The 24,185-nt window shown below is 44.3% G+C and overlaps 1 protein-coding gene across 1 annotated transcript in view; it reads right to left on the reverse strand.

Moving 5' to 3' along the window:
- Nucleotides 1-1,358: 1,358 nt before the first annotated feature.
- TSC22D1 (TSC22 domain family member 1) overlaps nt 1,359-24,185 on the reverse strand; it is a 102,668-nt gene continuing 79,841 nt past the window's right edge. The window contains 3 exon segments of the mRNA XM_083168956.1: nt 1,359-1,868; nt 1,870-1,971; nt 6,283-6,334. Of these exon segments, the coding sequence (XP_083025082.1) occupies nt 1,509-1,868; nt 1,870-1,971; nt 6,283-6,334 (514 nt within the window). The 3' untranslated portion in view covers nt 1,359-1,508.

Consider the following 24,185-nt stretch of genomic DNA (forward strand, 5'->3'; position numbering starts at 1 on the left):
CTGGCATTTGTCACATCTCCCACAGATGTTGGCACTCAAAAGGTTGTATGGCAATTGTATATGACGAACAACCCAACCCTCTGTATAAAAAACCTCCCAGACGACCATTATGCACTAATAATTTCCATGGATCGGAAGACGTTTCTTTACCAACAATGTATGCTTTATTGAAAGTTGACAAGTGCAACAGTTAAATACAAAGACGTGTTACAACTGTTTAGAGAACATGCACAACGAATGCATACTACCTTACAGGCTCAAATATCCCATTAGTTAGCAGAATGTGGTCAGTATGTGGAGTGATTAAACCAAAAAGGAAAACTTCAGTGAGCTGGGTTTGACTTCAAAAGATGCTCACCAGCAAATGCAAATTCAGTAAAAGAATACCCAAAACATGGCTGAATCTGCCATGTCCTATATTCAGATGTTGGCAACCTGATCCTCTCCATTTGGTTGCACCAAATATCCCAGCATGTCCAGAAAACCAGGGAATGCTCATAGACCAGCGCTTCAAGAACAGTTGGAGAGAAGCAGGTTGCCTGTTCCAAGCCTAAAACAGTTGTGCAGGTGTGCTCCTGGCTAACACCTTTAGTGCCAGATCAACTTGCACCCACCATGCCTTCTCTGGCTCCTAAAGGGAAAGCAGCTTAAAAAAAAAAAAACACAAAACAAAATAAGGCAAAACATTTCAGTTCCGCCAATGAAACCACTAAATTTCAATCTGTACAACCTAAGTAGTACTTACAAGTGTATATTTTACAGAGTACTTACACTACATACACAAATATACAGTAGGCAATAAACTTCATTGAAATAATAATAATTATAATAATATTCCTAGTTTCCAACAGCATTTTCTCACAATGGATCAAAAGATCCAATCATATCAATAACATATTGTAAATGAAGGGCTACAGCTGACCAATAGGAGGTAAACAGAGTACACTTCAATACCTTTACACAGTGGGAATGTGTCTGTGCATTAAGATTTCCTCCAAATTGTAGAGAAAACAAAACCTAGATACTTCCAGTCTAGTCCACTGCTTTGCCACCTTTACGCCTGGACAGACCTGCATCATTTACCAGCGGTGTGTCTTACGGGCAGAATAAAATAATTAAAACAGACAAAAAAAAAAAAAAACTGAAGGATTCACAGCTGCATACAATGCAGTGTTCTGTGTGTTACACGATCTCCTGTAGTCCAATGTAGAACAGATCATTCCCAATATAACACACTTCAAAAGAATAATTCCTCGGAGACAAAGTGTGAAAAAGAAGTGGTATGAAAACAGCTATTTAATACTGAAACGGAGGAGGTTTACAACAAAGCTGTGGCAGAGAGTGGGAGGACATTTGTTACTCCTCCTTAAATATAGGGGGGGGGGGGTATAGATCAGAGCACATCCAAGAGAATCTTGCAGTCACTGAAATTATTAGGACACTTCATAGAAATAAAAAAAGGTGGCTGAGAACGGACCACCTACTCTGTAACTTTCAGAGTCCAAGCTTCAAAGAAACTCAAAGGCGTGTAAATGGATTGTATCATATGCATGACTTTTCTGAATAACATGACTGGATGGTGACAGAACTCTTCCGTGCTTGTCAGGGCGGTGTGAAAGCATACGCTCACTGGGTAAAGTTAGACTGGATGAAACCACATTGCAAGGTATTTTGAAGATAACTCTGCTATGCAGAAGTCGGAGCTTTGTGAGCTTGGCTGTGCAAGGTGCCAGGGTGCTCGCCGCCGGCTGTGAAGAGGTGGATGATGATGAGGAAGAGGAGGAGGAGGGTGGAGAACCACTCTGGAGCTGAGCTTGGAACTGGGCGAGTTGCTCGGGACTTGCCAGAGTCTTCAATAAGCTGTTTTCTCTGTTCCAGCTGGGAGTTTTTTTCGATTAGTTCCTTGATTTGCTCCTTCAGGACCTCCACTTCTTCTCTCACTGCATACATCAGGTGGCTCTTGACCAAGTCCTAGAACACAAAACAGTGGACTTAGATTTCACACCTTTAGCAATAGAGCATTCCTAGAATGGAAATGCACCATGAAATAATAGTTCGGAGAAAACAAAAAGATAAAAAGCGCTATATAGAAATATGAGACGGATGGGGAGGGGAAATGCTTGAGAGATAATTAAAAGGCCAAGAAAATCAACCTAAAAGACCCCCTCACTATACTGATGAATGTGAAATGATAACCATACATTATGAGGCGTCTACCATACCACAGTACTTGTCATCTGGATTCTGACCATCAGGGTCCTAACTGCATCACATTCCAACAAAGTAAAATAATATTTAGGGTGGACACAATTAACCTTTCCCTATAAAGAACAGACATGAACCAGAACGGTTATGGTATAAATGATCGATTGACTCGAGGTCGACAGTGGGTAGGTCGACATACCGAAGGTCAACATTGACAGAAGGTGGACACATGCCAATTTTTTGGGGAGTCTATGTCAGCATTGACACCATATAGAAGTGTACCACATCCGCTCACCATGCTTCGGGCCTGTACTTTGCTGCACTCGGATGGTAAAAAAATTAGCCAAGTCGGTCTAACAAAACCTGTCAACTTGAGTATGTCGACCATTTAAAGGTGTTGATCTAGCCACTGTTGACCATTAGTGGTCGACATAACGACTGTTGACCTAAAGTCAACCTATCAGGAGTCCGGATATCGTACCAGACTTGGTAGGCAGACTAATTAGGACATGGGAAGTCTGATTCAAACCCCCCCCCCCCCCCCCCCAAAAAAAAAATAGGACAAAGCCAACAGCCGCCTCAAGTCTTCCTAACATATTTAGTAACATTCTGCGTGTTGCATCAAGCTACAGACGCTCTGAATAGGGAACGTGCAACTATGGCCACCCTGTACAATAATTAAAGCTTTAAGTAAATAAAACGCATAGAGGCCTGAGACCTTATAAATATAGCTACAGTAATTCATAAAATGATGCAGATATATAAAAAATAAATATATGTAATAAAAATAAGGGATTTCACTGGTGTTAAATCAAATAGCACCATGTATTATATATTACATTATACAGTGGTTCCCAAACTTTTTTCTCTCCGTACCCCTTGAGTAAGCTTTTCATTTATAAGTACCCCCTCCTCTCAATTTGAACTATCCACAGTACTCACAAGTGGAGTGGAAAAGAGCATTATGTGTGTCCTTATATTAAGGAATAGCTGAGAAGTACTGTAGTGTGGGATCAGGAATAGAGTCCCTCTGTGTCTGGCCGCTGGCTGTGTACTGTCTCCGGGGTTCCTGCTAACGCCTGTAAGATTAATGCCACTACTTCCTCCACCTGTGGCATCGCAAGTAGCTCCCAATGGATTGCTGATTGGGCAAAACATGAGAAGACGCTAATGACTATGCAGACAGAACCGGAAGTGATGTACGTGATTCGTCTCCATGGCAATGGGAGATTTATCCTGAGACGACTTCTTCTTCCGCCATTACCAATATTATTTTCAAGTACCCCCAACTGGTCTGCAGAGTACCCCAGGTTGGGAACCACTCCATTATACATGTATAACTTATTTATAACCATAATTAATATACCATTATAGTTAATTGCACCCAGTTTTTGTGGGATTCCCTATAGCTGTAGAGCCATTAGGCTTAGGATTTAACAAAGTGTCAATGTAATTGGTTACAGAGGAAGGTTAGTAACACTACTAATATAGTAGGGACACTCTGGTGAGTGCCGGCATTGAATGAGAGGGGCTCCATCTGTATGTCACACATTTACCACCCTTTATGTAGAGTGTGATCCTTTATAATCTTAAGGAGCCCATACACTTATGATTTGGGTCTTATCACCAGGTGAAAAGCACCCAAATCAGATGTGTCTAACCTCCAATTCCGATCTGAAGTCTCATGTGCATCAGATCCGGAGACCGTAAAGCTGCCCATACACGGTGCGGTGACCTCTGGCTTTTAGTACTAGATTGCATAGCGAGCCCAGCGAGGGGACACGGAATGTATTTGATGGAATTGCATGCAAATGACATGCAATATCGTCAGTTGCTTTGAAACAACATCCGTGGGCGCTCGCCACGCTTCGGGCTCGGTGGCTCGCCACGCTATATAAAATCACCTCTATGCCCACTTGGATAGTGGGGTAATGAAATGGATAGTAAAATCGCATGTGATATCGGATGCGATCTAGTGGCGCCGTGAAACTACACAAGTACCGATGTATCATACACGGTCCACCATGTGAGGCTGCATGCAATACCTCGGATAAGTGTATGGGGGCCTTAAGGTAAAAAGGTGCATTAGTAACCACTGAGGACGCCACATACAGATATATAGCGGTGCTCACTGGTGCTCACTGGTGCTCTGATATGGTTACTTGGCACAGCACATTGCACCTATGACTCGGTTATGCCATGTGGCGCCGGCTAATGCTTTTAATGAGCTGTAGGTGCGACTTCGACCCATGAGTGCACCTTTCACCATATTGCACATGCCTCATGGCGGATGCTAAATTAGCGTGGCTATAGCCATATATATATATGCTAGATACAAGTCCAGATCAGTGGCTAAAGGCCCCCATACATTAGGCCGACTTGTCCTTAGGACAAGTCGGACCCAATTCTCCTGTGAGCCGCCCGGCAGCTCCCCGGGAGGCTCACATAAAATTTGGCACTTGATGAGCCAGATTTTACATGTGATAAATCGCATGCGATTTATCACATGTAAAACAAATGGGGAGCTGCAGGGCGGTGAGGAGCAGTGGGGCGGGCGGCGGCAGTAGTGGGGGCGGGCGGCAGCTCACAAATAAGTTCCCGGCGGGTGATGCTGACCTGGCCGGCATGCTGTGGTCTCAAATACAGTAGTAGCGCTGCCGCTGTGGGACGCACAGCGGCGGCTATTAGATTTTCAAAATAGCTGTCAAATGACCCGGCCGTTCTGTGATTGGCTGAGAGAGCTCTCAGCCAATCACAGAACGGCCGGTCATTTGACAGCTATTTTGAAAATCTAATAGCCGCCGCTGTGCGTCCCGCAGCGGCAGCGCTACTACTGTATTTGTGACCACAGCATGCCGGCCAGGTCAGCATCACCCGCCGGGAACTTATTTGTGAGCTGCCGCCCGCCCCCACTACTATTTGTGATCACAGCCGGCCAGGTCAGTGTGTCTGCCCGCCGTGCTCCCCCGCCCCCCGGTGTCTGCATGCATATGCCTGACAGGTGGGCAGGCATATGCATAGCATACAGGGAGGTCGGATGATCTTATGTGCTGACCGTCCGACCTCCCTGATCTGGTCCGATGCGCACGGGACCGCGCATCGGATCGGATCATACATCACACACCTGCGATTTTGGGGCGATTTCATCTGGTTATCGTCCCAAAGTGCCGAAATCGGATGAAATCGTCCCAAAATCGTATAGTGTATGGGGGCCTTTAGAAACGGGCAATAAGGATGCAATGAAAGAATGCGTTCTCAAAGATAATGGGCAACATTAAACCATATTTTACAGGAGTCTGCATATCAAAATGAAAGGCATTGGAATTCTAATATAAACTATGAAAGTGACCTAGGTGCCTTGTGGAAAGGGAAATACCGCTGTGACAATAGCAACCTAAATATGTATACAATGTGCTTATATGTTAAATTTGGCATTTGTATACAAAACATGTCATTTGTATTAATAACTATTGTACAATGAAAGGTCTACCCGATTTTTATACACACATACATATATATATATATATATATATAAATATATCACACATACATACATACACACACAAAAACCCTCTAGTGAATTAAACAATGGCTTGTCTATAGGGGCTGGCAATGGTATAATAAAAGCCTCCCCTGGTTACAGATGGGAGCAGCATGGACGCTGTGAGGACAACAATAGCCTGGGGAGCCCGGCACACACCGGCTGCAGCTAGTCTGAGCAGCGCAGCCTGCCGCATAGTGTTTTCCTCTCCGTCTGTGACGTCATGACACCTAGGCACCGCCTCCCCCACACTGACTGAGCGCCGGCCAATCACAGCGAGAGATATTTATAGCCGGGAGTTAAAGGTTCTCCTACTGCCTAGTAACAGCGAGCAGCAGCAGGGGATGTAATCGCGTGAGAGCGGCGGCGGCGGCAGCAAAGCCCCGGGCAGCGGCAGTGCTCACAAAGAGCGGGGGCTGCGTGTGCCATGGTGCGCTGCGTGCATCCCGGGAGCCGCGATCTCCCGGCAACACAATTACACATACATACATTATACATACAGGAGTGCCGTGTGAGTGCACAGCAGGCATACGTACCATGGCTTGCTCGATTTTGTTGTCGATCGCTACCACGCTGGCACCAGAGGAGCTGCAAGAGAGACAGAAGAGACGCCCGTTATCCTGCTGTATTATTACACAGGGCTGGTGGCAGATACAGAACACAAAAGGTGCCAGCCATTACCACTGACACAGTGACTGCACACACATTCAGCCATTACATGTAACACCCCCCCCCGCCCCTCCCCCATAACCTGTGCCGCAAGGAGGGATGTGTTGTACACCCGCTGCCCTCCACCTGGGCACCTAGGACGACCAGGGTTCCACCCTCTACCCCAAGCCCGGGCACCTAGAAGATGTACTGCATGCACGACCCGCATTGAGCACCTAGGTTGGCTCCGCACACATTCTAGAGTCGGCATCAGACGCGCCGCGCACACTGTATGTTACCTGCTGCTGTCTAGGGTGACGGCGGCGCTGTCTGTGCCCAGCAGGGAGGAGAGGAAGGAGATGGAGAAGTGCCTGAGCTGGTACACCCCTAGATCCATAGCAGCAGCCGCCGCTCTACATCGCTAGCCGTCGGGAAGAGGAGGATGATGCTGAGGATGCTGCTGCTGTGGGGAGAATGTCCCAGGTCAGCGCTTCCCAAGCTCAGCTGAGAGCCGGCCTCATTGCATAATATATGCACGACGCTTCCATTGGCTGAGCCGTTGCTCGGAACCGCCCCCTCCTTCTGCAGTAACCCTCACAGTGCCGGATGGGGGTGATGTGGGCGAGAGGAGCAGCCAGGCGCAGTGTCATCCAGCGCTCATCATCTGTCACACCTCATCCTAAACCTGCTGTATCTCTGTCTTCATCCTGCACAGTGCAGCGCTACACCTGCCCCTGCTATGGCGGTACAGCAATATAAGAACAGAAGCGCTTATCGGGCGAGCACAGCGCCGAGCTACACGCTCGTCAGCCAGCACATCGGATGATGCGAGGTGCGTACAGGTCGGAGACAGCGGCCAGGCTGGGACACATCCATGGGACTCAGCACAGAGGATGAGGAACACAACACAGCGCTGGAGCGCCACCTGGCGGCACAATGTGTGACCTGTCCCCCGTCACTCAACATATCACATCACCTTCCAACATTCGTGTAATAGGAGAAACGCCACAACTGCTGTCATCATATATTTCACTCTATCAATTCATTCGTAAAACTTCCATTAATATCATAGTACTGCTATTTACCAAGAGAACAAGACACTTAAATTCTTTGGTGTAAAGCAAATGGTTACTATTTCGTGACTTAGATGTCACTGCCATTACCCTGCACAAAGTGTTTAGCATGAAAGTCCAGCTATACCATCAGCCTCATACACTGACGAATTTTCTCCATCTCATAACCACAATGTTGACTGTAAAAGTAGGACAATATATATATATATATATATATATATATATATATATATATATATATATATATATATATATATATATATATATATATATATGCCCTTATTCAGATCTGATCGCAGAACAAATTTGTTCTCAAAATGGGCAAAACCATGTGCACTGCAGGTGGGGCAGATGTAACATGTGCAGAGTGTTACATTTGGGTGTGGTGTGTTGAAACTGAAATCTAAAATTGCAGTGTAAAAATAATGCAGCCAGTATTTTCCCCTGCACAAAAAACTCACCCAAATCTAACTCTATACATGTTACATCTGCCCCACTTGCAGTGCACATAATTTTTCCCATTTTGAGAACAAATTTGTACTGCGATCAGATCTGAATAAGGGCCATAGGCCCTTCTTAAAGTTTGGATGCAGAAGTCCTAAAATCGAAAAATGGGTAGTTTTCGGACTTCTGCGCACTGTTCTTGACGGTGGGCATGGGGGGGATGAGAGACGTGTCATCTGACACCCCCCACACACTAAAAGAGTAAAAAGAAATCGCTCACATGAGCCCTTCTGAGCAATATCTTTTACTATCTCTTCTAATGTGTACATGCAATATCATTATCGACCACCTCCCTTGTCCTGCATGTACAGACTAGGGAGGTCCTTGCTAAAGATGGCTGCAGCCCCCCGTCACTACCCTCCCTGAACTGACCGGCATCGGCAAGTGTGTTTGCACTTGCCGATGCCGACAGCGTGTGTGTGTATGGAGCTATAGGGGACTGGTAAGGACAATGCAGGCATGTCACAACCATTTTCAGGGTGATATAACACGCAGTAGCAACGAGAAAGATTGGGTGGTGTGCCTGTCCTCGCAGCTAGGCTGTGCTGGTAAAGGTTGACTTATTTTCAGTTTCTGCAATATGATCGCAATTGAATTGCGATCATATTGCAGGGTATCACTTTGCATGCTGGGTGGCATTGCCAAGTGCTAGGCGGCCCCCAGAATGAAACAGCAAACATTTATAGTGCTGGACATACTTTATGGACTCAGACTGGGAATGGTAAAGTGGTAGCAGACTTATGGTGCCCATACATATTAGTATGTATGCGATTTCACCTGACACAATGTGCGGTGCCGCCAGTTGAATGTTGCATTAATAAATATTATGTGCTGCACATAATATTTATCGCATTGCATGTGAGATCGCATGCAATCTCCGATGCCGGTATTAAGGGGAGGGGCCAGGCGGCAGGGGGGCTGGGGGTGGTGTAGCAGGCAGCCCCCTCTCAGCCAATTAGAGGGCCGCCCAGTGTTTTATCTGTGTGTTTTTTTTTTTAATTCTGCCTCTTGGCACGGACTACCGCTGCCCACCAGCCCTCCTGCCGCCCGCTCCGCCGACAGCCCTCTTCTGTTATCGCAGGTGGCATGCGACATCAAGTGCTGGAAAAAAGCACTTAAGATGCAATGGGAAATCGCATCCGATCACACAAGTGCATGGGCACCATTAGGCACATTGCTAGGGGACACAGTGCACTAACTGGGAGTCCATGTGCCCTGGTGTCAACATGGACACCAAAAACCTTACGGCGACCTTTGCTTGCGTCAACCTCGCTTCCACCAGATGGTATGGATGCGGAATTCCAAACATTACTTTTAAACGTTTCCATAATTAATCCTGTCCTTCTACCTGATCACAAAATAGAACATTATTTTTGTATAAAGAAATGATAGTATTTGACAAGCTATTCATTAAAAAGACTTTCTATATTTTCCAGTGAGACCGATCAGGCATTATGCAATGAATAGTACCCATACTGCAGGGATAGCTCCATGAGTCCCCACAGCGTATTGCCTTCCAGAGTCAGCTCTTAAAGTGCCCACACACTAGAAAGATCTATTATCTTAAGTTGTGTGCATAAATTAGCCTTAACATTTTTTGGGCTATTTCATACGCTCCAGCTCCTGCCGGGCGGCAAATCCCCGCACGGCCAAGAAGCCGTGCCGCACTAAGAAGTTTACAATGGAGGGGATGGCCACAGCCCGGCAGCCATCCTTTCCAGTGCTGGGATCCTGTTGCAACCGGGCTGCGGCAGTTCCGTGTGAATGGACACAATCGTCTTCATTAACTACTGTGTGTGGCTCAGCATTTGGCCGTGCAGGGTTTCGCCGCCCGGCAGGAGCGTGTGAAATAGCCATTTGTCTGTCCTGGACAAAAGATTTCAGGCAAGCGCACATCTTTACCAAAGATTTTTCTTAAGATCCTGTGCTTTCCTATGGATCTTTTGTTAAATCGTATGATCTTTCATGCAGCATGTAAGATCAGAAGATTTAGCAAAAGATCCACGGGAGCGCGCATCGGACCGAAATCGGCCGATTTTTTACATCGGACGATTTATCGAAAATAGTGTGTGGGCACGTTTACATGGTTAAACTGGTATCTTAACAAAATTAAAAAGGCAAAGTTGAGCCCTGTACACACTGGGTGATATAATGAATGGTATGACTAGTTTTGGAACTCCTCAGTGATTTTGTTAATTATATCGCCTAGTGTTTATGCCTCCACCAATGTATGACGTGCACTCCAACGGGTTGCTTTACAGTCAGCAGCACTCTAGTGTTTAACATCATTGTCCATATAGTAGCAGTGTTAAATGGTGATCCGTTTGTCGATATATTAACAAACGTCAAGACGTGACCCATGTTGCACACTGCAGGGCAACACCCTCTTTTGGGTCCCAGGAAAACAGAACAGCTGTGTGTCCGGCTTATAAATGGATGCACAACACTGATGAAAATGACAGAACAGGCATGTTCCTCCCCATTTCTAAGCTGCATATTCTGTGATGTCTCAATGGCCTAAACCTAAAAATAATGTTATAAAGCACAATGGGGCAGATGTATTAAGCCTTAACAAGAGATAAATGCAAGGGTGATAAAGAGAGATAAACGTCCAGCCAATCACCTGCTAACTGCCATGTTACAGGCTGTGTTTGAAAAAAAGTGAGTAAGAAGCTGATTGGCTGGACGTTTATCACTCGATCACCCTCGCATTTATCTTTTGTTAAGGCTGAAATCATCTGCCCCAATGTATTATATGTTAGGAATACAATTAAAAACAAGTTGACTTCTACATTAGGGACCATAACGGGAAAAAACAAGATTAAAACTAGCATCGAAAATGTATTAAACAAGATCAAATGGGACATTATTTATTCACTTTCCTTAACAAAATAATGAGCAGTCTTGGCCACGACACAACTTTTATTCACAGTGTTTGAGGCATGCAGAAGGCAAAAACAAGCCTTGTACAGACCTTTATTCTCGCAGTATATTACTAAAGTGATCCTAATGCTGCCATTTGGGCTGAGCACGTAACAGCTGCAAATGCATAAAGCAATCATTACACATGGGTACACAATGAAAACAAGCAACATCTCATCCATGTAGGTAGAAATAACACCAACCAACACGTTTACATTTTGTTTTCCTGGGATATCTAAATTCTGCCCACGCTCACACTCTATATGGTAAAAAGTGTATGGCCAATTCAGCCACAGCCATTGGCAGCCATGCATATAATCAGGCAGGCACACAGAAATGCTAGCTGCATAGTCAAACATTAGCCGAGGCATCAGTCACATGGAAGAGCTCAGTCGCTTTTAAAGTGTCTGTCATAAGACAAAGAGTTTGTAAAATTTTGTATTTGGTTAGCGCTGCCCTGGTAAACTGAAAGGGACACTACTGAGCAGTGTGCATTTATGGTAGCAGCTGCTCAGCCATGAAACCGCTGGACACACAAGTACATAGATCAAGACTGCAGAGGCCGGGAGCATGTAGCATGTACATATGTACTTAGTTGCAACATTCACTACCTACTTCATGGATTTGGCTTTCCATGGCCAAGCAGATGCCCCCAAGATGCCCGAGTAAATATGTTCTCTGGAGAAACCAATCATACATCAGTGTTTGTGAACCCATTATTTCTTTCACTAATTATATAATATTGGCCTGTCTCAATTTAGGGGCTGATTCAGCAAAATCCTTCTAAATACAGTAGGACCTAATAATTTGGTGTTGTTGAAATGGTCTCAATTTAGGGGCTTATTCACACCCACTCGGCTGGGCGGCGGCATTGGTCTGAATAAGACCCTTCATTTCCTTTCGTTCTTGTGCTGCATTATGTTTAAGCGGATATCACAATGGAGTTTTCAAATGGTGACATTTTACGGTTCGAAAAAAGCAGCATTTTAAAACGAAGATATAATCCATCAGTCAGTGCTGTGCAGCCCATGGCACCGGTAGCTCCACCTTCCATTACTGTACTGTAATGCAATGGTGGTGTGCAATGCATACAACCCAACTGTAGAAATGATTGCCTGAAGAACAGAATCGCAATCAAAATCTTCACTAGAAAGTGGGCATATTTATATAATGCAGAAAGCATATCTTCTAGTAAAGCCATTGCATAAATATACAAGCCACAATCACTACCAGAGAGCTGAACACACCAATGTGGCGGAAACAGTTTTAAGGCCTTTGTTTTTTCATTTCTTTTTCTTCTTAATATGTATTGTACATATTTTGTTGGACTATACGAAGATGACTCAGATCTTATGCTGGCCACACATCAGACCAACTTTCCTCCAACCATCCAACTTGTTGCTTGGATGGAATAAAAATGTGGTACTGGATGGGAGCAAATGTAATATTTACTTCAGAAATTTGCTCCCAAAATCTGGAAAAGGACAAAAACTGTCGCTCAGACATGGTACTGTAGTTGAACCTGTCTGATTTAATGTCTGAATGTTTTTGTCTGTTTTCCTGGGTTTGCGAGCACATTTCTGATTGTCCTTTGCTCCCATCCAGTACCATATTTTTATTCCATCCAAGCAACTAGTTGGATGGTTGGAGGAAAGTTGGTCTGATGTGTGGCCAACATAAGGATGAAAATTGACTATATGTGAGAAATGTAAAAAAAAAAATTTCTGCAAAGGGCAAAGTTTTCCTAATTGATAGTAATGTTTCACTAATTTGTCACCATTACTTTTGTTTCTGATTTCCTCTATTTGGGTCGGCTCAGGCGTCCATAAAGCAAGTTTCCTTCAGAAAATCAGGACTGCGACTATTAGGCACAGCATAGTGCACAACGATAACTTAATAACTATTAATTGAACCAGTTGTTTTTAATGTAGATAAGGCAATGATTATGGTGATTATTAATTATAAATAATTCAGCACTATACCCACTCCACAAATGCTAAAAATAATGGTGTAAAATCAATACTCCTCATAAGATTTCCTTCCTAGTTCACAATCAGTTTAGGATTCCTTCACATTATGGTGAAACGCACATTGGTTAGCACTGCTGCCATAGCACTGGGTTGGTTTGCACGCCAAGGTGCTATCAGAGACTGTAGTGTTTATCCCTCCTGTGTTTACATGTGCTTCCTCTAACGGCCCCAAACATACTGGCTTGTTTATTAATGGCACTGCTGGACGGATCTGTGAGCTTTTGGTATGAAAGTAAACGGAATACATCAAGTAGGACTGAAGTTGGCCATACACTACTGCGATGTATCGAGGAAGTGTGTGGCCATTTTGAACCCTTCTAAGCCGTCTGGACCTTCCAGGGATGCAGGATTGCATGCAATGCTTCACCAAGATGTGTATCGGATGCGACCCCATCCCGGAAGGAGGGCAGAGTCGTAGGTCGGACGTTCAACAGGTCTGACCTCCAGGCTCAGGTCCGATGTGCACGGGACCTGAGGGGGCGTCAACCACCTCTGACTTGGGCTGATTTCTCGGACCCTATCCATTGGTGTCGGGTGAAATTGACCCATATTGGAGTACACAGCAACAGATTTATCTGTCCAATCTGTCTGGTGGGAACAAAAATATGATCATGTATAGTGGCATATGACAATCATTTTCTCCCAAACACTGGAAAATAGACAAAAACGATTGTTTGTATAAATTTGTTAATTGATTTAACCAAATTGTCTGAATTACCAGTGTTAAGTTTTCCAGCGTTTGGGAACAAATGTTCGATTCTCATATGCTCCCATACATTACCAGATTTTTGTTCTTGCCAGATAAATTGAAAAGATAAATACTGTACTTAGGTGTGTATCAAGTTTAACGTGACAAAATAAAATTCAGATTATATAGCACGATGGACACTGTTGGTTTCATATGCAGGAACGGCAACAGCATTTATGATATTTTGACAATACTAAAACACCAGTTTGCCAAGACAAGCTTCACTTCAATTTATGTATACTTCCAAACCCATTATTGCACAAGTGTACAGGGCACACAAACCATGAAACACTGTACAGCATATATGGGGATTGCAAACAATCTTTCTAACTGCTATATATAAAGAATGTTTACATGACACCTTGCTGACTCATTTTCAGCCTCTTACCATTGATTTCAAGGTTAAACTTTGTAAATTCACCACTAAATATTGCCCTTTTCATTTTCACTGGACACAATATTTCCTAGCTGCAAAGAAAGCAATTGTGTGTCTTCTGTATACCGAATCTGCCAGATGCTGAAAACAACTGCAATACTGTAGTAAGGAGCAGTTTAAACAATCACTAAAATTCTCACAGCACTTAACGTTTGGGAATGATTGGCTCGGATGGCAGGAAAGGTGGGTTTGCACACACCATCCTGTGAGAACATTCTTTACAAGAGCCAGTTATGTCAGGTAAACAGAAAGCATAAACCTCAGACGCAGCATAAAATCCAACAGCTAATCCTTTGCTACAACGTCATTTTATTGTACAAGGGGAGAGATGAAAGGCTTCCTGGGAGAAATCTCTCAGCAGCAAGTCCATAAACACTGAAATCATTCTTTTAGCAAACCAACTTGTTAAGACACAGAGCAGACAACAGAGAGAAAAACATGGGTACCCAAAATGTGCTCAATTCAACCATCATTCTGCTAGAATCGCTAGTCACATCCAGCCTGAAATTCTCCAGCACAAAAAGCAGTGTACACAAGAGAGAATTCTTTGAAAATCGAGAATACCTTTTTAGATGCTGCTCTAGTTCCAAGACAAGCACCTTCATGGTTACTATTTCAGAGTCACTGCTTTGGCGAATGGTCCAATGCATTGATATTTCTAGTGTAAACCTGCTGACTAGCTGACAAGTGAGCCCCTCACGCAATATCATTTCACAAATCTTCCAATGCTGCCCGTTGTCATTTCAGGATTTTCTGCTTTGTGATTTCTATGCAAAAAAAAGGGGATGAGAAAATATTCTTGCACTGGGATACACAGGCTTCTGAACGTTTGGCGGGGAAGGTTGGTGCCTGGCTTGCTTTGGGATCAAGGAGGAGGAAACGAGGGCAGATGACGACAACACAAGTTGAGATCACATGACACGGTTACATAAAGCTTCAAGAGAGATTAAAATCTTTACGACTGGAAGATTTCACATCTCAGCAAACACAGCAGCTCACTTCTTTCAACAGTGGGCTAATCCAGTTATGAAATTGCCACTCCATCCCAAAGGAGCCTGCTTACTAATTGGTGCAGATTTGTGGTGCAGATTTGCCTCTTTTCTAATCCACTTACAATGAATCTGGTACTACATTTCCGCTTTGATTGTTAACCCAAATAACGTGCGAATGAAAAACGAGCTCTTGAAGTCAACATAAAATCACTTTGTGCAACAAGACACTAAAAAAGATAAACAATGCCGGCATGTAAAAGGTTAAAAAGTTAATTACGGCCACAAGTAATTATTAATTAGGCAGAAAGTTCCTGTCTTTACACATCATGATGAACACATCTTTGCTGATATAAAGGGGTGCCGGACGGGGTCCCGACAGTCAGGATCCCGACAGGCATTTCCCCACATCACAGACAGCCGGGTTCCCGACGGCCGTCGGTTATTTTCCCTCGTGGGGGTACACGACCCCCATAGAGGGAGAATAGAATAGGTGGCTCGCCACCGTGCCCGCAAGGGGCTTTGTTGCGCTCACCATGCTGTCTGGGTCCGGCCAGTCAGGATCCCGACATCGTGCTATTGACTGTCGGGATCCCGACTGTCGGACCCCTGTACCACACCCGATATAAACTCCATATGCAAGATCTTGCACAGAGGCCAATCACACCTCCACTAAACAGAGAGCACATATATACATGCTACCCTAATTGTGTTAGAACTGATTTGATAAGGAAATGTGCAGCTCGGCGGGTATATGTTCCCGGTGTGATAACTGTACTGTCCCTGCTTACATTGCTACCTACCTGGCTGCCGCAACGACCAGTGGCGCCGCTGATGGCTGCCTAGGCGCTGTGCAGCTCGGCGGGCATGTGATCCCCGCAAGTTATGTCTAAATGCTCTCAATGTAATGTGCATAATGTCTCAACGGAATGTATGTAATGTCTCCCCTCCTCTCCCCCCCCCCCCCCCCATTTCATCCCTGCTTGATGCTGCACTGTAGTCCACAAAAAATGTGCGCAAGCATACATGGCCAATAAAGTTGATTCTGATTCTGAAATATACAATGCTATCAGTCCATATGAAGTCATGAAATATGAAGTGGGGCATGCACACGATGTGATATGAACGTGTGCACATTTCAAAACATTATGCATTCATAACAGACATTCTACAGATGCACAAGAGGTATTGAAAACATGAACTGTCTGTATATCTTGAGGAGTGGCCACTCCTGCCCTATGCAATCACCACTGACTGATCACAAAAAAAACAACTTACCAACTACCTAATACTGCCAATACCTTCAACCTTATCCATATATCTCCACTAACCTTCCCACTTCCCTGTGCATCTTAAAACCTGCTTGTTACAAAGTCCAAGCCATCCATGAACTATTTATTTCAAAGCCCATCAGCATCAATGCTATTAGGGAAACATAGGTTTCCAGTTGCAACCACTACTCCTAAGGGCTATTTCACATGCTCCGGCTCCTGCCGGACGGCGAAATCCAGCACGGCGAAAAGCCGTGCCGCACACTGTAGTTAATAATGGACACAATTGTGCCCATTCACACGGGGTGGCCACGGCCTGGTCGCCCGGTTGCAGCCGGATCCCACCACTGGAAGGGACGACTGCCAGGCTGTTGCCATCCCCTCCATTGTAAACTACTGTGTGCGGCACGGCTTCCTGGCCTTGCGGGTTATTGCCGTCCGGCGGGAGCGTGTGAAATAGCCCTTACACCCCCCAGACCAAAAAAAATAAAACATGGCGTCACAAGGTATTTGCAGCGCCCAATTACAAAGTACATAAATGAATAAGCAAGACAAAACTGTATTGAACTATACAATAGAGGACAAGTACAGAGTACGTAAGATAACTGCATCAGCAGAGGATGCTGAAATTAGTATCAGCATGGCAGAAAACCACAGGATTTGGTACCATCAAGATGGTTAAAGTAAGAGAAGTAAAGCACATGAGGGAAGAGGGCCCTGCTTTTGAGAGCTTGAAGATGGCAGAGTAAAGCATCCTACATTCTCCATACTGTAACTTCTGAATTTTACCAAACAACTACCCCTTCTTTATGAAGAACAATGGGGTTTTCATATATACACTGACAATGACTGATTGAATCTTAGACTTATGACTTGTGAAGGATTTGTTTTCAATAACTTTATCTATTATGGAATTCCTTATCTTTATCACCCGCTTCTTCATACTTGCCTACTCTCCCAGAACAGGCAGTAGGCTCACAACATCAGTTGGTGCTCCTGGCTGCACAGGAGAGTGGGAAAGTCTCCTGAAACAGCAATGCACTCGTGTGAAGTGGCCGGTACATATAAGAGATAAACAGTGAATTGCAGCTCATCCACCACTTAGCGTTCATTCTAGCACCCTGCATCTTTCAAACCCCATGCAGTTTCTCTTCACTGCATGGGGTGTCGGTCTGCGGTGTGGTGCTTCTAGCACTGTGTGGTCTGTATTCCAGCACTGCTATGCAGACCAGGGCTGTGCTAGAAGCACCGCAGCATTGAGACATACCCCAGGCAGGGAAGAGGAACTGCATGGGGTTTGAAAGATGCAGGGAGCTAGAATGAACTCTAACCACTTCCACATTTTTTTTGAGGTCACCACAAGTCTTTGCTAGTCCTGTAACCTGTGCATTCCCTTATCTTTAAAGATAACACTTTCCCAATCTTGCCAACCAGACTTTTCCCATGCCACTACTAGATTTATCTACCATGTCCAATGTTAATCTCCCCAGCCTTCAAATGTTTAAATATTCTCTACAGAAACATCTACTTATTTGAACAATCCCTAATCAAACAAATGTTGTGCTTACTGGTACACCATCACAAGTGGCCCAATCTCCAAACTATCCTCTTGTTTAAGTGGGGTCCTGTTACCATTAACATAGTGGTTGAAAAAAAGACATATGTCCATCAAGTTCAACATTTGACTTTAAGATTTATCATCCCCACTTTGAAATATATACTTTGTTTTAACATTGAATACAGTAAATAGTGGTTATACTACTGAATATTTTTTTCAATATCTAACATCTATTGATACTGCCTATCAATTTGACCAAAAAGAAATGTATTTGGTCCTGGGCCACCAAACTGAGGCTCCCCTGCAAAAGCTTTGCAGCACTACAGGCTACCTAAGAGCACCATTTTGGAAACCATTGTAACCACCAATCTAAGAAATCAGTATAATTTGGCTGTTTTGGCGCACTATCCAGGATTTTGCATCAGGTTTAGCCATTTTACATGACTAAACCCGATGCATATATGAGTGTATGTATGTATGTATGCATGATGCAAGCCCAATAACACCGCTTTTACACCAAAATCCCAGATCTGACACTGTATTTGGAACACTGTTCCAATCTGGGTCGGATCCTGTATTTTCCCCATTTACACCATGGTGCTGACCCGGAATATTCTGGCACGGTTTACACTGCACACAGGTGCCGGGTGTGGCGCTTGGAGATGACATAATCTCTAAGTGCCGGGACCACCAATCCCCGTGCTGGGGGCAAGCCCAGCATCAAGGTAAACTGCTGGGCTGCACCCAGCCCCCGTGTACCCTGGAGCCAGGGAGGTGAATGGATGCCCCACACAGGCATCTATTCACCTCCTCCCTAGCTCCGCTGCAGTCTGCACAGTGCAACAGACAGCAGCAGAGGTTTTTCTTTATGAAAATATAAAAGTGGAGATATTTTGTCTGTAAAGGCCCCATACACACACAAAACTTCACTATTGGTGTCGTCAGGGTGCTGGCATCGGCAAGTGTATAAAGGCATGTCAATACCAGCGGGGAAGGGAGTAACGGTGGGAGCGGGCCTATGCTGCAGTTTCAGAATGCTTTCGTTAATGAGGACCTCCCCATCTGTACATGTTCATTAACTATGTGCGGGAGCGTGCATCGTTAACGATATGATGTCCCAATAGTTTGTAAGCTTGCAGCAGGGCCCTCCCACCTCCAAGTCTGTCCGTTGTTACCCAGTTTGTTTGATCACGGTCTATAATTGTAAAGTGCAACGGAATCTGCTGTGCTATATAAAAACCTGTAAATCAATAAATAATAAATATTCAGTGTACACACTAGGCGATATAGTAAAAGATATTGCTCAGAAGCGATATCTTTTACTATATCACCCAGTGTGTATGGGGCTTTACACACATTAGAAGCTATATGATAAACCGGGATGCAGTTAAAATCCCGGCGGTCGGGATCCCGGCGTTCAGAATCCCGACCGCCGAAATCCCAACACATTCTCCCTCCGTGGGTGTCCACGACACCCCTGGTGGGAGAATAAATTAGTGTGCCGAGCGCAGCGAGCCCGCAAGGGGGGGGCGATCCACGTCCCCCCCTTGTCGGGATTTCGAGCGTCGGGATTCTGAACGCCGGGATCCCGACTGCCGGGATTCAGAACTGAATCCTATATACCACATGACAGATGCAGACACTCCTGCTAATAGATTGGTCCTACCCTGCCCCCCCTCTAGAAAATTACTTCAACTCATAGACCATTTATGTATTATTCCCTATTTATAATGTGTGTGTAAATGTTACATTATTATTTCTGAAATATAGTACTTGACTTGTTCGTCTATTATACCTTTTCGATTTACACCAATTTGAAACTTTAAAAACAAACCAGACAAAGCAAAAGTACCATGACATTTATTAAGTAGTATTGCCGGCTTTACAGTACATGTTAATACGAAGTAACAACCAAGCGTTTAGAACTACTTGATAACAAATATGATGGCAATAAAACGTAAGGCATTGCTCAGTTATGTGTGAACTCACTCGCACTTTAGGAGGTATTAAACAGTCCAATTCTTAAACAAATTGGATTAATGAAAGGGCAGGACTCTGTGGATGCTTTGAAAAACAGCCTCCAGCTATAACTGAACATGCCTGGAGTGCAGAGCTCGGCTTTCTTCTGCTGTCGGATTCAAGAACTCAGCACCAAGCTACACTTACCCCCATTGTCCTGGCTTACTCAGATTTTTATATAAAGTGACAGGTTACACACAGCTGAATCATACTGCTGGTATATCCTGCTCTCCGAACACTGCAGGTGTCAGTCACCAACAATACAGAAAGTGCCAGTACAGTACAAACCAAATGGTTAGAAAATCTAGCTTTGTAAATGATGGCTTTCTACTGGTGTCTATGTTCCAATATGTTAGGACCCCACCTCACACGCCCAAACAGTACTAGTAAGCCGCTTGAAGCAAACACTTTGAAAGCTGGTCTGCTACCTTCTGTGTCTGTGCATGTGTGAGAAGGACATGTATTTTCACTCTCTGACAGGAAATGGCAGTGTTTGAGACTCACGGACACTATATAATGATTTTGCAAAAGTTACCATGGTGTACATGGCTTCAGAGGCAGTGGTTTGGAGGGAACTGCAACTTCTGTAATGCCTCAACCCCTATTCCAGCAGTTATGCTGCCCATATTCCATGCAATCATTCGATTTCGACCACATCTGGCCAATAAATCGAATGATTGTATGCACAAAACGTGTACCATTCCACGTGATGTGCAGGCACAACGGTCGAATGTCGGGTCTCAAGATCTTATGTGCTGCACATAATATTTATCGAATCGCAGGTGCAATCGCATGTGGTTTTTAACCACGTGATGCTCAAATGCAATCCGCTGGTTGGGGGGGGGGGGGAACGTTTTTTCATCAGCATGAGGATGGGGAGAGGGGGCCGGAGGGACCGCTGGCAGTGTGGGAGATGTCAGGCAGAGAGCGGCTAAGTAGCTGTAGCGCTAGCGAGCAGAGGGGTTCAGTCAGCGGTGGCGGCAGAAGTGTTTAAAACACTGGAAGCCCTCTGATTGGCTGAGCTATTTCAGCCAATCAGAGGGCTGCCCAGTGTTTAAACACTTCTGCCGCCATCACTGACTGACCCACGCCGACCCCAGCTACATAACGCCGCCCTCTGACCGCCCTCTTCCAGCACCCGATGTGCCATCTCAAGATGGCATGCGACATCAGGTGCTGTAAAGGGGGCACTTTAGCACCACAAGATGCGATTGTGTTCGATGGACATCGCACTTTGATGTCACCTCGAATCCGATCGCAAAAGTGTATGGGCAGCATTAGGTGCAAAGATAAGAACAGTGAAGTGGAAACAAGATCTGGATTGGAAGATTTTTCTTCAAAGGAAAAGAAGCAATTGGACACGAGAACATGCACTGAAACTGGAGGGAGGTAGGTTCAGGGGAAATGTTAGAAAGAATTACTTCACAGAAAGGGTAGTGGATAAGTGGAATAGCCTCCCATCAGAGGTGGTAGAGACTAAGACAGTAGAACAATTTAAACATGCTTGGGATAGGCATATGAATATCCTTACAAATATATAAGGCTTAAAAAGGGTTGAGATTACCTGAAGGGTAAAAAAAGGGGCAGACTAGATGGGCCAAATGGTTGTTATCTGCCGTAAAATTCTATGTTTCTATAAAGGCCACATGAACATGTCAGACCTGTGGGTAGAAGAATAGTGGTTCTGGAGTAAAGGTCCCCATACACTGGGCGACATACTTGCAATGTGGGCTCTTTTCCTGTGATTGCAGCAATCACAGGAAAAGAGCCCATACAGCAGGTGAATGATAGCGGGTCTGATACAATGCACAGTAACGTGCACATTGCACCAGACCTTCCGAATTGCCCCTGCTGCAGAAGCAATCTCCTGGATTGCTTCTGAGCTGGGCAGGCTCGGCTGGGATTGCATGCAATATATTGGATTGGGTTCAATGGATCGAGCACAAGAAGGTTGACATGCGTTAGGTCAACAGGCCTTAAAAAGGTCGAGGTTGACAAGCATTAGGTCGACATGCATAAAACACTATTTCATACTTCGTAACAAAAAAAAAGGTTTGGCCAGACACATTATGTAGTAACATAATTAATTATGTCATAATATAAAATATTCTTGAGCAACAAAACAGGAGATTCCCATGGCAAAAGACAGAAGTATTGCACTGTGTCATGGTAATTTGCCTATGACTGGCTGTTGTATTTGTTAACCCTTGAGCTTTCAGACTATCAACTTCCAATTCTGTTAATACAATGTAAGGGTTAAGAAAAAAGGAAGAGGTGTTTGTATGTAGACAATAATAAACTGAAGCAAAATAAAGTGAGATACAATCATGCAAATGGATAAACATCCCACCGATGTCCAACCGCTGCATTTCCTCTTACCTGGCTCTCTAATCCATGCTTTGGTAAAAAGAAACCATCTAGTGGCACAGCACCACAGGACATTTTGCAGTGCGGTTCAGCTATGCGGAATAATGATATATTTAATAAAGATCAAATTTCACTGCTTTAAAACTGCTCAATGTTTTGCTTCAGAGAATAAAACACACATTTGCTAACATTTAAAAGTTAATATAAAAAGTCTGTTACTAAATGTGTGTTTAAGCCCCTTAAAATCAACATTGATTTTCACTTATTTGAAATCGCCTGTGATCAATGAAAATTAACCTTTAATGCAGTGGTTTCCAACCCGGGGTACCCTGCAGACTGGTTGGAGGTGTGTGTGTGGGGGGGTTTGGCTGACAATGGGGATCCCGATTTCGGGTTCCCAACTGCCGGTGCTCAAGCAGCAGGGCGAGCGCAAAGAAGCCCCTTGCGGGCTCTCTGCGCTTACCACAGGTTCTTTTCTCCCTCTATGGGGGTCGTGGATGTTAGATTGACTTATTTTACATGTTTAAAAGGTATGCTCTACGTATATTTTTTTATCCGGATGATAGATTGACATTTAGGTGTATTCAATGCGTTCGGTGAGGGTGTTTCTATAGAGAGGATGGCTTCTTTTTGGCAAGGATTGCTCCCCACTCACCCTATTCTATGTTCCAGGGGAATCAGAGGACGGTGAGGATTTCCCCCAAACAGCGAGGTTCGTGGCTAATGCAGCAAGCCCGCTTCATGCAGCCGCAAGCCTCGCAGTTTTGACCGCCGCACTCTCCGTTCCCACACACACACTTTTTCTCGGAGTCCATGTGGATGGTAAAGCATTACTGTCCTGAAGCATAGCGAGGGGATGCAGTACACGAGTTGGAAGCTCACGTGCTCAAAACTACGAATACACACCAAATACAAAAACTAATTTCTGTGTCTACATTGTGCCTGTTGATTTTTTTTGTATGATCTAAGATTGCACCCGTATATACACTTTACATATTTTATTAAAGGGACTACACAGTCTGCTCTCATACTGGGTTATATAAGAGCTATTGCTTGACTTCTCCCAAATATTCAAGATTTGTACTTCATATCTGGTATGTATCACCTGCGTACCCATGTGGAAATCCTTACCCAATATTCTATCCCAATGTAAGTGGTCAATAGGATTCACTATAGGACATTACTACTAGGCAGACTTCTTATGGATACATACAGATGTGTCCTCACACATTATTGTTGCCAGGTCCGGCAAGACTCAGCTAGCAACTTGAGCCTTTTTGGACCATAGATGCAATGCGACTAGGACACACAAGGAAACTACTGACTAATTTGTTATGAGACACCTGTATATTTGTGTAACTCTCTGGTCTATTGTACAATATGCTGGGGGATACTTTTTTCTAGTCTAGATTAACCCCTCCCTTACAAACACCTATTTTGGGTTTATGGATTGCCTTGAGTAGCTGACAGGTAAGTTCGCTCTCAATTTAGAAACACATTAACATATGACCCAGAATGAATGCTATTATCATGCAGCGCACGGTTGTGGTTTCCATATATTTGCAAATGTATGGAATGGAGATCTCTGCATTATCAGGTAGAAAGTTGGTCTAGCCTATTGTGTAGTGTGCTGGGGGAATGGTTTGTGGCTAGATAAAACCCCACCCTTACATGCACATGTGAAAGTCTTCAAAATTGATTCAAGCTACTTTCATTCTGTTAAACAACTTTATTCCCAATGGTGTATGTATTGTTTTGGGCTTCATTATTTTTTTTTTCTTCACACTATTGTGTATTTCGTGAATGGCTGTTTGCTTTCCACCCAACCACATTACTACATTGGGTACTTATGTAATAGCTCCCATTTTTCTTAT

The sequence above is a fragment of the Crinia signifera genome, chromosome 2 (genome assembly GCF_055691185.1).
Source record: "Crinia signifera chromosome 2, ASM5569118v1, whole genome shotgun sequence".
NCBI lineage: Eukaryota > Metazoa > Chordata > Amphibia > Anura > Myobatrachidae > Crinia > Crinia signifera.